The 13,444-nt window shown below is 42.6% G+C and overlaps 1 protein-coding gene across 1 annotated transcript in view; it reads left to right on the forward strand.

Moving 5' to 3' along the window:
• Nucleotides 1–8,806: 8,806 nt before the first annotated feature.
• Nucleotides 8,807–13,444, forward strand: part of COMP (cartilage oligomeric matrix protein) — a 49,770-nt gene continuing 45,132 nt past the window's right edge. The window contains exon 1 of the mRNA XM_058163473.1: nucleotides 8,807–8,996. Coding sequence (XP_058019456.1) covers nucleotides 8,921–8,996 — 76 coding nt within the window. The 5' untranslated portion in view covers nucleotides 8,807–8,920. The remainder of the gene's footprint in view (nucleotides 8,997–13,444) is intronic.

Raw genomic sequence — 13,444 nt, forward strand, 5'->3', positions numbered from 1 at the left:
GCACTGCAGCGCCCATCATCCCCAGCCGGCAATCTGAGCTCGTGCCATGGCCGGCGTGGAGGGTGTGGTGGTGGTAAACGGCCAGGAGAAAGCTGCTCTTTTCGAGAGGTCCTCTTGGAAGGCTGCCTTGGAAAGGGAAAGTGGGAGGGGCAGAGATTTCTCCTCAAAGGTCCCCTTGGAAGGCTGGGTTGGAAAGGGAAAGTGGGAGGGGCAGAGATTTCTTCCTCGGGTCCTTCTAGAGTCCTTGAGAAACTGATATCATACAAGGTTAATAAATTATACCTCCTCCTCATTGATGAGTTTTTCATCCTGAAATTGATTGAAACATTGTACCATCATATGCTGCCATAGTATAGTGTTAACAACATCTGTAAAGATGATATATGAGCATGACACTAAGTTTTTCTATATTTCCCTTTATTGAAAAACTTCCATCATGCTTCTTTCTGAAAACAAAGGTCATTATAATATACCTCATTATATATTTGATTTGATGATATTTCAGTTAATAAATACCATTTAAGGTGTTAAGCTTCTTTTCTTTTCAGCAGCAAAGTGAATTACAACTTTAAAGAACTTTATTACTTTATATTCATTTATTTTAAGTATAGATTTTAGATTTTTAAACAAATATGTTTAGAGCTTTTATATCTTTCAAGTTATTCAAATTATCCCCTCAGCAGGTATATAATGGCATCCAATTCCAATATCATGTTGGGGCTTTTGAGCAAGGGAGGAGGAACGTGAGCACCGCCTTTCGCTGGCATTCCGGGATTTCCCTTTGTTTAGAGCTGGGAATCCCCCTTCCCCCTTTTGCACTCCCTCCCTCCCTCCCTCCCTCTCTCTCTCTCTCTCTCTCACACACACACACACACAGACTTCTAAAGTCGATTGGCACAATGAAAGGCAAAGACCACAATTGTTTTAAGAAAGAAGGTTTAGCAGGAGGGGGATGGGAGGGTGTTTTAAGTTTTGGCAAACAGCCAGGCCAACTGTATTGGAGAAGGTCACACAACTGGCCTTAACATTTTAGCTGCTGTCTTTTTCCTCACACTTGGGTTTAATGATATTAGGGACCCTTATTGCCCTGCCAAAAAAAAAAGAGCCACCCCAACGCCTATGAAAATTAACCTTCTGCCAAGAGACACTGTGCAGGGTATTTTCACTATTGGTGTGCATACAGGCTTAGATTTGTGCTGGGTTCTTAGTGCTTAGAGCACTGACCTTCAGAGGCACCCTGGTCCCTTGGAAGCTAAAGGAGGACTCATTTTCATGCTTGCAGTTGTATTGTCAATTTCTGTGAGACAATGTTGTTGAAGTAACTCACTCACTCATTCATTCATTCATTCATTCCTTGTGTGTCCAATCACACTTAGCCAATAAAAATTTATTCTATTCTATTCTATTCATTCATTCATTCATTCATTTTATTTTGTCAAATACATATTAAATAATTATATAAATATAAGCATGAATTGAATACATAAAAGGAATACAACTAAAGGGAACATTAGGACAGGGACGGTAGGCACGCTGGTGCTCTTATGCACGCCTTACAGACCTCTTAGGAATGGGGTGAGGTCAATACTAGAAAGTCTTTGGTTAAGGCATTGGGGATTTTGGGAAGAGACCACAGAGTCAGGTAGCACATTCCAGGCATTAACAACTCTGTTACTGAAGTCACATTTTCTGCAATCTAGATTGAGAGGTTCACTTTAAGTTTGAATCTATTGTGTTCTCGTGTATTGTTGTGGTTGAAGCTGAAGTAGTCATTGATAGGAAGTACATTGTAGCAGATAATTTTATGAGCTATGCTCAGGTCATACCAAAGGCGGCGTAGTTCTAAATTTTCTAAAGCTGGGAATCCTCCTTCCCCCTTTTGCACTTTTATTGTTTTTCGTTCAAATAAATATTCATGTTATTTTACTTGGCTCTATCTTTATTTTTTACATTGACCAGTAGCTGCCTCATTTCCCACCCTCGGCTTATACTCGAGTCAATAGTTTTTCCCAGTTTTTGTGGTAAAATTAGGTGCCTCGGCTTATATTCGGATCGGCTTATACTCGAGTATATACGGTAATCTCTTTAGACTAAAGAAGACAAGGAGAAGGCAAAATATGATCACCCTCTTCTGACCCTCAAAGTGTTGTCCCAGAGATGTGGATTTAACCTCAAAATAAGGAGGAATTTTCTGACCATGAATCAGTGTGGGTGAAATATAATTTTTTTTACTACCAGTTCTGTGGGCGTGGCTTGGTTTGGGGGGGTTTAATGTGACTGGGTAGGCATGGCTGACTTTTTTTGTTTTTTTACTTTTAAAAGCATTTTTTCTACAAGCTCTTCGGCTTGTAGAAAAAATGCTTTGAAAGGGTTCTGATGATCCCAGGTGAGTTGCCTGATCGCCAGAACCCTTTAAAAGCTTTTTTTTTTACAGCCTCTTCAGCCGAAGAGCTTGTAGAAAAAATGCTTTTAAAGGTTCTGACAATCCCAGCTGAGCCTTGCAATCATCAGAGGCTTTTTTTTTACTTTTAAAAGCATTTTTTCAGCCGAAGAAAAAATGCTTTTAAAAGTAAAAAAAACCTTTGATGATTGTGCAGCTCAGCTGGGCATGCAGGAGGGGGAAAGGGGGGCAGGGATTTTTGCTACTGCTTCTCCGAACCACCCGCTGCCATCGCTACCAGATCGGGCAATCCGGTCCGAACCGGGAGCATTTCACCCCTGCCATGAATGCTATGAAGCAGCGTAGCCTGCCTTGTGGGGAGTCCATTACTGAAGATTTTAAACAAAGCCATTTATCTGGGAGGACCTGCAAGATCCTACTTGGGCTTGGGGTTAAAAGACCTCTATGGTTCTTCCACTTCAATGATTCAATGTTTTCGTTTTAAGATGCTCTTTCAGGCAACAATTGTGAATTAATTAAACACATCCAACATTCAGTTACAATAACCTATTATCTCACTGAGCTGTTGCAATTTATTGCATATTGTTCATATCCTGACTTCCAGGATAATAAACTTCTCAAGACTTTATTGAAAAACAACAACACAAAGATTTGTTTTTAAAAAGCCTAATTTAAAAAATACACAATATGGAGAAATAAACTTCTGGAACCGTTACCACAGGACATTTGGCAGTGGGGCAGTGATGAAATCCAATTTTTTTTACTACCGATTCTTGGTAGGTGTGGTGTGTGTGGTGGTCATGGCTTCGTGGGAGTGGCAGGGGAAAGATACTGCAAAATCTCCATTCCCACCCCACTTTGGGGCCAGCCAGAGGTGGTATTTGCCAATTCTCCGAACTACTCAACATTTCTGCTACCGGTTCTCCAAACTGCTCAAAATTTCTGCTACTGGTTCTGCAGAACCTGTCAGAACCTGCTGGATTTCACCCCTGCAGCGGCGGGAGGGGGGCACAATTTTGTTATCCCTTGCCCGTCTTCTCCATTACAGGACTAATAACTTATTATAATATGGATCCCTGAAATCTCAAAATGGTGCTCTTATAATGTTGCTTCATTTCCTTCCCCAGAACAATATCCCTGTAAGGTAGTCGATTCCCCAAAGTCACCACGTAAACTCCATGATCAAGGGAGGACTTGAACCTAAGTCTTCCTAGGCCAAGCCCCAAAGTTTAACCAAACCATTACATGTAGTCCTCGACTTACAACATTTTTGTTTAGTGAGCGTTCAGAGTCACAATGGCACTGAAAAAATGTGATTTATGATCGTTTTTCACACTTGCAATGGTCACGTGATTAAAATTCAGACGCTTGGAAATTGACTCATATTTATGGCAGTTGCACTATCCCAGGTTCATGTGATCACCTTTTGTGACCTTCTGACAACCAAACCCAATGCGAAAGCCAGATTCACTTTGCAACTGTGTGACTAATTTAACATCTGCAGTGATTAACAGTGGTGGCGAGGAAGGCTATAAAAATGGGGCAAAACTCATTCAGCAACAGAAATTTTGGGTTCGGTTGTGACTGTAAGTTGAGGACTACCTGAATATCACCTCTGCACTGCCATTAAATGGAACTTCCATGAGCTGCGGTGGCGCAGGGGTTAGAGTGCAGTACTGCAGGCGACTTCTGCTGACTCCCGGCTGTTTGCAATTTGACAGTTCGAATCCCACCAGGCTCAAGGTTGACTCAGCCTTCCATCCTTCCGAGGTGGGTAGAATGAGGACCCAGATTGTTGGGGGCAATAGGCTGACTCTGTAAATCTGTTATGACTCGTCCTCCCTCCTCTCCTCAGCCGGGCCCCTCCCGTCTCCAACCGGGCCTGTTATCAGACTCTGAGTCTGATAATGAAGATGAACGGCCTGTCATGCCTCCAGCCCCCGGCCCTGGCCCCATGCCCGGAGAGGATTCCAGGAGTGGGAGGACAAGCCCGATAAAACTCACTCATACAGCGTGTGTTCCTTTGGCTCAGCCGTCAGAGCAGGACGTCAGCCAGGTGCTGGAATTACTCGGCCCTACTCCCTCTGACCCCTCCCTTTCCCAGAAGCTGCCAGCAGATCCAGCTGAAGACAATTCAGTGTAGGAGGACCCTCGCTTCCGGAGATCTGAGAGGCGACGCCAGCAGAAGGAGGGGTGGGGCAGGCCTGGATAAATGCTGAATCATGGAGCCACACCCCACAGCCTATATAAAGGACCTGCTTTTGGCATTCCAACCTTGAGTCAAGCAAAGTCTTATCGAGTTTGCTGATATCGGACCCTATGGCTGAAGTCACAACTTGGACTCCTGCCTGCCCTGATAAACCTCGAAGGGACTTGGCAAGCTGCAGAGGCTTCGTTGCCAAGTTTGTCACGGACTTCCTTGACTCGTTCGTCGGAGTGGGGGGGTGGGACACGACAAAATCACTTAAAAAGGGCTGTAAGCCACTGTGAAGCGGTATATAAGCCTAAGGTGCTATTGCTATTTTTGTTCTAAAATGTTAGGGTTAAGGAGAGGCATCAGCAAATTCCAGGCATTTCAACTAAAAGGCATCTGTAGTTGATTTCTTTTACATCCCTGGTAAAAAATAAACCACTCCGTCCAGCCTCCTTTGCATCTCATGAGGTCTTGGAAGCTGAAGGACAGTAAAATCATTGATAAAACGGTCAGGGTGAAGTCTTGCCAAAAGAGAAACGGTCCAGAATGATCACCTCCTAATTCTGGAGAAAGACAGGGAGCTGGCTGGAATTCGTGGCAGAAACTCCATTTGCAGTCATGCGTAAGGATTTCAGACGGGTCTCTGAAGGAATTTCAGGATTTGCCTGATGTGGAATTGAGGGTAATGAATGTTCATTCTGGACAGGAAAGAGGGAGGAAAAGATTTAATACGAAGGTTCCGGGAGATAATCCAATAAGGAGCAGTTGTCACGAACCTTGAAAAATAAGACAGTATTTTTTATTTATTATATTTTTTCCAAATTTATAATGCTGCTCTTCTTACAAAGCAAGTGACTTTAGAATCACTTTTAAGCAAGTATGATTTAAGGAAAAACTTCGTTGCGCTGGGATCTATATCCAACTAAGGACTGGAATGGGACAGTATTCCCAACTTGCTGTGGACAAATTGATTTATTTAGGTTCCTTTTACTTTTGTTGACCTCGTTGTATTTCCTTCTATCAAAGGAAATCAATCCTATGACTACCAGCTTTTGTAATGCTTTGATGAATAATAAAAAGAAACTAGTCCCTGTGCTGAATTGTCCAGTGGCAAATTGGCCTGTGGCGAATTGGCTGCGGTGAGTTGTCCTAGACCCTTAAGGAGTTGGTTCTCCTGCACTTTGCAGAGGGTTGGACTAGATCAGTGGTGGACCGGCCCGTGGTGCCTCTGCCAGCAAAAACCGAGCTCGGGAGGACCATGCATAGCGCTCCCAGGCCCTGTTTTGGGGCGCGACGGCCTCCTGCAGCCCTCTGCCAGCGAAAATGAAGCTCCATATTTGCTGGCAGAGGGCTGCAGGAGGCCATTGCGGCTGAAAACAGGGCCCGGGGGGCACGCGCAGCTCACCCAAGTTTGGTTTTCACTGGCAGAGCGCTTGGGCCACCACAGGCACCCCAACATGAGTGATGTCAAGCTGGCCATGCCCTCCCTGGCCACGCCCACCCCGGCCCCCGAGGTCAAACACAACCCTGATGCGGCCCTCAATGAAATCGAGTTTGACACTCCTGGACTAGATGATCTTTGATGTTCCTTCCCACTCCACCATTCTGATTCTTGACCCTGAAATGACAGAAACGTTAGCCCATCCCAGTGGTGGGTCTCTACCGGTTCGCCCCAGATCGGGTGAACCGGTAGTGGTGGCGGTGGGAGGCTCTGCCCACCCGCCCAGACGTCATCACGGATGCTCTGCGCATACACAGAAGTGCCGTGCGCAAGTGAAGCAAGCACACACATGTGCTCCCTGTTCTGAACCAGGGAGCACATGTGCTGAACCAGTTCTGAACCAGTAGCGAAGGTTAAATGGACTCCACCACTGGCCCATCCCTCTTGAAATGACCATCTAACAGGCTTTTCGCTTGTTTAATATAACCAAAAGGGATGCAGTGGCTTAGTGGCTAAGATGCTGAGCTTGTCGATCGAAAGGTCGGCAGTTCAGTGGTTCGAATCCCTAGTGCCGCGTAATGGGGTGAGCTCCCGTTACTTGTCCCAGCTTCTGCCAACCTAGCAGTTCAAAAGCACGTAAAAAATGCAAGTAGAAAAATAGGAACCACCTTCGGTGGGAAGGCAACAGCGTTCCGTGTGCCTTCGGCGTTTAGCCATGCCGGCCACATGACCACGGAGACGTATTCGGACAGTGCTGGCTCTTCAGCTTTGAAACAGAGATGAGCACTGCCCCCTAGAGTCGGGAACAACTAGCACGTATGTGCGAGGGGAACCTTTCCCTTTCCCTAATGTAAACAAGATACATTATTTAAACATTATTAAAATGTAACAGGAAGAGAAACGGGCACACCATTGTGGATGCCATCTTGACTTTTTTGATACCTCCATCCCATTATTGGGATCAGTCCTTTTCCCCATCACAAGCCACTTACCGAGGAATATAAAGTGAGGGACTTGTCCATGAGATGGGGAGCCATATAAATTTGATAAATAAATAAGGAAGCCTGTTGGCTTCACTCAATTTTCCTGGTTTAACATCCAAGGTTGTTCAGTTGCTTTTCAGTCCAAAGATGCAGCTTGAGGAAGATGATGATATTATGATCCATAGAGTTACCCAAATAAAAGATCCCTTCTACACAGGATCTGTTAAGAAGATATTCCATAAACTACCATTCTTTACTCCAGACCAGTGTTTGTCAACCTTACCTAACTTAGCTCTGATTAAAACAAACAAGAGATGTCTATATTCTTTAGAACAATATTTCTCAATCTTGGAAGATTTAAGCTGGGTGGATTTCAACTCCCAGCTATTATGCCGGCTGGGGAATTTTGGGAGTTGGTCCAGATTGAGAAGCATTGCTGCGGTCAGTTTAATGGGAGAGATCAGACGACACCAAGCTGGCAGGAATAGCCAACACCCCAGACGACAAGCTTAAGATACAGACGAATCTTGACAGACTTGAACGTTGGGTGCTATCTAATAAAATCAAATTCAATGGTGAAAAAAAGTAAGGTTCTACATTTAGGCAAGAAAAACCAAATGCACAGTATAGGTGGTACCTCAATAGCTCAATAGTAGTAACTGCGAGAGAGATCTTGGAGTCCTAGTAGACAATCATTTAAATATGAGACAGCCTTGTGCTGCAGCTGTGAAAAAAGCCAATGCAGTTCTGGGCTGCATAAACAGAGGGATAGAATTAAGATCACGTGAAGTGTTAATACCGCTTTATAATGCCTTGGTAAGACCACACTTGAAATACTGCATTCAATTTTGGTTGCCATAATGTAAAAAAGATGTGGAGACTCTAGAAAGAGTGCAGAGAAGAGCAATAAAGATGATTAGGGGACGGGAAGCTAAAACATATGAAGAACGGTTGCTGGAATTGGGTATGACTAGTTTAATGAAAAGAAGGACTAGGGGTGTCATGATAGCACTCTTCCAATATTTGAAGGGTTGCCACAAGGAAGAGGGAGTCAGCCTATTCTCCAAAGCACTTGAGGGCAGGACAAGAAGCAATGGATGGAAACTAATCAAGGAGAGATGTTACCTAGAACTAAGGCGAAATTTCCTTGAATTACAACAATTAATCAGTGGAACAAGTTGCCTCCAGGAGTTGTGGATACTGCAACATTGGAGATTTCCAAGAAGAGATTGGGCAACTATTTGTCTGAAGTGGTATAGGGTTTCCTGCCTGAGCAGAGGGTTGGACTAGAAGACCTCCGAGGTCCCTTCCAACTCTTGTTATTCTATTCAGCCCATCCCGAAACAGCTTACGAAGACCAGAGAGCGAATGAGGTTATTTGGGGAGGAAAATGCTAAAGATTGTCCTGAGGATTGCTATGGAGGAAAAACTGCATTATATATTTTTAAAAAAAACAAAAACCAAAAATCTGCTGTAGTTCAGAAAGAGTTTTTCTTGATGTCTGTCTGGAATTGAATTGCAATGCCATACATCATTCTTCCCTGTACATGCACTGTGTAATCAATGCAGGCCGTATTCCTAATGCTTTTCTCATTCTGTTTATTTTTCTAACAAATTCTCTGTCTTCTCTTTTTCTCCCCCCCATCCCCCCCCCCCACAAAAAATACCCCAAGAGCCAGAAATGACGTCTCCAACATCAGAAGGGAGAAAACTTCAGTTGAGCGGAATGTGGCTTCATAAATAGCAAACCACAAAACGCTTGACGGGGGCAGCAGAGGTGAACTATTCAGGTTTATTAATTCCAAATCTTTTTTCTTTCTTTCTTTAAAGCGCAAGGGGTGGGGGTGGAGAGAATATTTAAAAAGGTACGGGGCCACCCTTAAGTTTCATAAGCTCTGAAAATGAGGGACGTCGGAGTTTTTCTTTGCGTGCTGGCCTTCGTCTCTTACACATCAGGTCAAATGCCTGGTGGGAGAGGTAAGTGGAATCCGACTATAGAACATAGAATCATAGAGCTGGAAGGGACCTTGGAGGTCTTCTAGTCTGACCCCCCCTGTTAAGTGGGTCTAGCTCTTATCAAAGAGAAGGATTAGGGGGGGGGCGTAACTGTCCGGTACTTGAGAGATTGTCACAGACAAGAGGGGATCAAATTATTTTCCAAAGCAAGAGGATCAGTCAAAAAAATAACAGGAAGTAATTTGTTAATTATAGATCCAACCTGGAACTAAAGAGAATTTTTTTTGACAGGGAAGACAATTAATCAATCGAACAGCTTGTCGCCTGGACTTGTGGGTGGAGGTTTTCAAAAATAGACTGGACCACCAGGATGGTACAAGGTCTCTTGAATGAGGAGTAAGGAGTTGGACTAGAAGACCTCTGAGGTCCCTTCCAGGGATTAATTTTAGAAAACAATTTCAAATTTCCAGGCTGTGAACTATAGATCTGTCCTTTCTGGTGGTTGGTCTTTTTTCTATTATTTGCTTGTTTTCTTATTAAATTTTGTTGCCGTTTTATTGATTCCGAGTCTTACAGCCATGCTTTAAGCTGGCAAGTGAATATATTCAAAGGATTACGCTGTAGCTTTCTCGCTGATATCTAAGTTTATGACTTGGCTCTTCAAAGTCTGGCAGATGCCTTATGCAGAGAGTTGTGTTCGGAAGTTAAAGTTTTGAGTTTCGGTCATGTACTTTTGTTATACTTTACGGTCACACCATATTTAATCGTATATACCTAATGAACAACTTACATGCTACAATGTTAGTATCACTAGTAATTATATACAACTACCTATTCTAGTAGTTTTTTCTCTCTCCTTACAACTCATATACCTACAAAAATTTAGGAAATCAAATTCCAGATTTAGGCAGAAATAAGAATTGAATGAAATTTAGAAATGGGAAGCAAAGAAAGAAAGACTGTTTCTATCTTCCTTATCTTAGTCCATGTTCCATGGAACCCCTTGCTACAAGGTTTGGTGGCAATGTTCCTTGGAAATTGAGAAAAGAGGATGTTCAATGGATATCAGCTGCTCGCTAACTGCTGTCTTCACACAACCAGGCAAACTAATGATCTAGTAGTCAGATTAACAGGGTTGGAAGGGACCTTATGAGTCATCTAGTCCTGTTCAAGGCAAAGACCTTATACCATCCTGATCACGTTGTACATGTTAGTCCTCGACTTAGGACCACAATTGGGATCAGACTTTCCGTCGCTAAGCAAGGTGGTCGTTACATGAGCCACACCCAGTTTTATGGCCTTTTTTTGGCCACAGCTGTGAAGCAAATCCCTGCAGTTGTTAAGTGAATCATGCGGTCATTAAGAGAATCCGACGTCCCCCCCCATTGACTTTGCTTGTCGGAAGCTGGCTGGGAAGGTCGCAAACGGCGATCGCATGATGCCACCACTGTCGGAAGTGCATGCCAGTTGCCAAGCGCCTGGGATTTTGATCATGTGACCATGGAGAGGCTCTGATTGTTATAAGTGCAAGGACCTGGCCATAAGTCACTTTCTTCAGTGCCGTTGTAACTTCGAACAGTCGCTAAACAAATGATCGTAAGTTGGTGACTACCTATACAATGTTTCTCAACCTTAGGAACTTTAAGAGGTGTGGACCAACTCCCAGAAGGTGGCTGGAGTTGAAATACACATCTCTTCAAGTGTCTATGGAGATTCTGCATCATCCAGGTCATGGTTGTCCCAAAGGTGCTTTTTCAAAAGGCACCTGGACTTTCTTTGTTTTTCCTTGAAGACATTTTGCTTCTCATCCAAGAAGTGAGCTGAACTGAACTGAAGAAGCTTCTTAGATGAGAAGTGAAATATCTTCAAGCAAAAGCAAAGTCTAGTCTTTTGAAAAAACACCATTGGGATTACTCAGCTAGGTAACATCATCAGTGCTAGAAGGATTAATGCAGGGGCGAAATGGTCCAGGTTCAGACCGGTTCGCCCGATCCGGTAGCGATGGCAGGTGGTTTGGAGAATCGGTAGCAAAAATCCCTGGCCCCCCCGTCCCAGCTGAGCCGTGCAATCATCAGAGGTTGTTGTTTTTTATTTTTAAAACCATTTTTTCTTCGCCCGAAAAAATGCTTTTAAAAGTAAAAAAAAAGCCTCTGATGATCATGCGGCTCATCTGGGATCGTCAGAACCCTTTAAAAGCATGTTTTCTACAAGCTCTTCCACTGAAGAGGTTGTAAAAAAATGCTTTTAAAAGGTTCTGGCGATCAGGCAACTCAGCTGGGATCATCAGAACCCTTTAAAAGCTTTTTTTTTCCTCTGGCGATCCCAGCTGAGTTGCTTGATCATCATAGGCTTTTAAAAGCATTTTTTTTTACAACTTCTTCTGCAGAAGAGATTGTAGAAAAAATGCTTTTAAAGGTGGTAAAAAAAAAAAAGTTGGCCACGCGCACCCAGTCACATTACCCCACCACCACCAAGCAACACCCACAGAACCGGTAGTAACAAATTTTACATTTCACCCCTGGGTTAACAGATTTTGTATGTGCGTGTGGGGGGGGGTATCATAAGTTATAGAAGCACTTCAAAATCAGCTGAAGAAGCTTCTTGGATGAGAAGCGAAAGATCTTCAAAGAAAAAGCAGAAAGTCCAGTTGCCTCTTGAAAAAAGCGCCTTCATGACGCACCTCTTCAAGTCCCCAAGTTGAGAAAAACTGGTTTAGTAGACGCAATGCACCATTACGGTGTCCATTTTTGCCTATTGCTAACTTGAGTTTCTTCAGACGTTAGTTCTTATGCAGGCACAAACCCGGACAAAGTGGGTTAGATCAGAACCAGATGAAACATCTTGTACAAATAAAGATCCTGACTCTTTATTGACTCTTTCTAAGGATGCTTTTCAATATCAGATCTAATTTATTCCTGGGGAAAGAAAAAAAACTCCCCCAGTGTCCATGGGCCAGTCTTTCTGGGTAAAGTCTACCGAATGTTCCTGAATTAATCCATTTTCTGCAGTTGCAAGCTAAATAACCGTATTATCGTCTGTTCACAGCAGTGTAAAACCACAACCAGTCCTTTTGCTGGCCTTCATACGCGTTCGGTTTCTTCCCATACAACTAGTACGTTGTAATGTATCAGCGTAGTTTATGTGAGGATCCAGGCAAGTGTGGGGCCTTTTGTAATTACCGATGAAAATTTTGTCAGTGTGCACAGTGTCTAATATTTTCTAACTTTTGGCATGGCACCAAGTGTGCCGATAAGCACTGTGACCACCATAGCATCATCTTTCAATTTGGATTTTCAGATCTTGATACTTTGCTATCTTCTCTAATTCTTTATCTTCTGTTCTACCGTCTCCTGCTAATGCCACGTTAATTATCCATCCTGTCTTCCTTTCAACCGCAGTAAAATCTGGTGTGTTATGAGACAAAACTTTTTATCAGTTCGTATTTGGAAATCCCTCAATATTTCAGCCTGATCATTTTTTTAAAGTATTTTTTTCAATGTTATCTAATGTTCCCACCAATTTTTCTTTACTGTTATCGTTTTGGTTCTTTGCACGGTCGGCCAGATGTTTGAAATGGATTTGGCATTTTTGTCCACTTTTTGAATCATTCCCAAGGACCTGGAATAATTAGTTGTTGTTTGATGATGGTTTTTTTTGTTTAAACGTTTTTTATTTTATAGACAAACATACATTTAAAATATCAGTAATGCCTTCCATGTGACATCTCGGTGTTTTCTTCCTGGCTCCATCTTTTGTTATTTCCTCTTTCTTCACTTCAATTTAAACTATTACCATTTTTCCACAAATACATTATTATCATTTACTTACCTAATTATCCATTGCTTAGCTACACCTTTCTTCTAACCAATGGTAAAATTTATCCCATATCTTAAAATATTCTGAATCCTCTCTTTCTTTAATCATCAAAGTTAATTTATTCATTTCTGCACAATCTAAAATTTTCCTAATAATTTCTCGTTCCAGGGGTATTTTCTCTGCTTTCCAATTTTGAGGAAAAACAATTCTTGCTGGTGTTATTACATGTATAATCGAATAGTTATTTTCTTTACTGATTTTCTCTGGTAGAATCCCCAATAAGAACAACTCTGGTTTTGAGTCAATGTGTTGTTGGGTCATTTCTTCTAACCAATCTTTCATTTTCTCTCAATAGTTTTTGGCTTCCAGACATGTCCACCACATATGATAATTAAGATCCTGGTAACTTTTCCAACATTTAGCTGATTTATCTTTAAACATTTTTGCCAGTTTCTCAGATGGCATATGCCATCTATAAAACATTTTGTATTGATTTTCGTTGTTTGATGATGTTAAAGGTATCATCGCAGGATATAAACCGGTTCCAAGCTGTTATTTTAACCAAAGGACCAGAATAATGGGGAACCCGAGCACTTTTAATCCTGCATGGAAATTGCAGTAACCAGCTTGTTAACTTTCTTGCCAGTTTTGGG

This window comes from Ahaetulla prasina, chromosome 1 (assembly GCF_028640845.1).
Source record: "Ahaetulla prasina isolate Xishuangbanna chromosome 1, ASM2864084v1, whole genome shotgun sequence".
Classification (NCBI taxonomy): domain Eukaryota; kingdom Metazoa; phylum Chordata; class Lepidosauria; order Squamata; family Colubridae; genus Ahaetulla; species Ahaetulla prasina.